Source organism: Marmota marmota, unplaced genomic scaffold (genome assembly GCF_001458135.2).
Source record: "Marmota marmota marmota unplaced genomic scaffold, marMar, whole genome shotgun sequence".
Taxonomy (NCBI): domain Eukaryota; kingdom Metazoa; phylum Chordata; class Mammalia; order Rodentia; family Sciuridae; genus Marmota; species Marmota marmota.
In genome coordinates this window covers 23,138,834-23,140,266 of record NW_026000016.1, presented here as the reverse complement: position 1 = coordinate 23,140,266, position 1,433 = coordinate 23,138,834, and the positions used below count along the sequence as shown (strand labels likewise).

The window sequence follows — 1,433 nt, the reverse complement described above, 5'->3', positions numbered from 1 at the left end:
CAAAAAAAAAAAAAAAAAAAAAAGTAGGTACAACTATAATGCACCAATTTAAAAAAATGTGGAAAGAAAAACATAAGAAAACTAGATAACAGGAACGACTGAGGTGGCTGTTACTTTTCATGGCATAAGTTTTATACATTGGCTACAGGTATAAGTAGTTTATTAGCATGTCCTTCAAAACTGAGAGATAATTTTCTATTGATTAGTGTAATCAGCTGTGACAGTTTAAGGAGTGCAACTCCTTAAATTTTCAAGTCAACTTGAGTCATTTAAAAAAAAAAAAAAAAAATCACCATTTAATCTATACTTGAGTCTTCTTCCATCAACAAGAGGGGTTCCTTCTGCAACCTGAAAAGAAAAAAAAAATTTAATTGAAAAAAGTACATTACCATCCTTCCTATGTATTTTGATATAATCTTCTAATATAAATAATATATCTTCTAATATAAGTATGTAGCCTTCTAATATCTCTTAAATTTCACTATGCCTAAGAAAGAGGATATCTCTTAATAATACAGTAATTTGTTGCAGAAAAATCTTAATGGCAAGTCCTTTGATGAAGCAATTCCACCCTCAGGAATTTATCTTAAATATAAATGGAATTACCAACATCTCAGTGTACTAAGAACACTGCCAACAACCACTCTCCCCAAACCATCCTATGTACCACAAGACTGAATGTGCTTAAAATACCTTTACATATGGGGGCTGGGGATATAGCTCAGTTGATAGAGTGCTTGCCCTGCATGCACAAAGTCCTGGGTTCAATCCCCAGCACCAAAAAAAAAAAAAAACACTTTTACATCTGATGAGTTCCTACCTCAAGAATCTTCAATTGCTTAAGCCCCACCACTCACAAAACAGAGTACAACTACATTGTCTCACATTTGCAAGGTCCTTGCAATCAGGCTCTGCTCTACTTATTCGTCTACTATGTCCAGTGTGCTATTTGATATTATGCCTGCATAACTCAAAGAGTTGTCTGTTACATATACATATATGCTCATCCAGTTAATAACTCCATGTGATTCTTTTATCTCTAATAAGCAACTGTGAGCATGCTCCATGTTGGTAAAGATGGCGCCCAGACTGCTTCTCTTCCGGGAGCTCAGGTCCATGACGCACTGAATGGTGCGCGAACCATCACCTCCAATTCCTGTGAATGACGCGAACTTTGAACGGCGCACCTCCAATCCCTGAAGTGGCCCGAACTCTTGGCCAATGAAGAAGTAACAGCCCACTCGCCCTGCTCCTCCTCATCCTGTGTTAAGCCCATAAATATCAATACCCTGTTCGTGTTTGTTCTCTTACTCTTACTCTCACTCTCTCTCCTCCTCTCACCCTCTCTTACCCTCCCCCTCCCCCTCTCCCTCTCTTACTCTTAACTCTTACTCTCTCCTCTCCCCTCCCCCCTCCCTCTCTCCTCTCCCCCC

At 39.0% G+C, this 1,433-nt stretch overlaps 1 protein-coding gene across 2 annotated transcripts in view; it reads right to left on the bottom strand.

Moving 5' to 3' along the window:
- Lbr (lamin B receptor) overlaps nt 1-1,433 on the bottom strand; it is a 28,301-nt gene that overhangs the window by 14,718 nt on the left and 12,150 nt on the right. For both annotated transcript variants that reach the window (XM_015483596.2, XM_048809301.1), the window contains one exon: nt 294-348. In XM_015483596.2, coding sequence (XP_015339082.1) covers nt 294-348 — 55 coding nt within the window. The remainder of the gene's footprint in view (nt 1-293; nt 349-1,433) is intronic.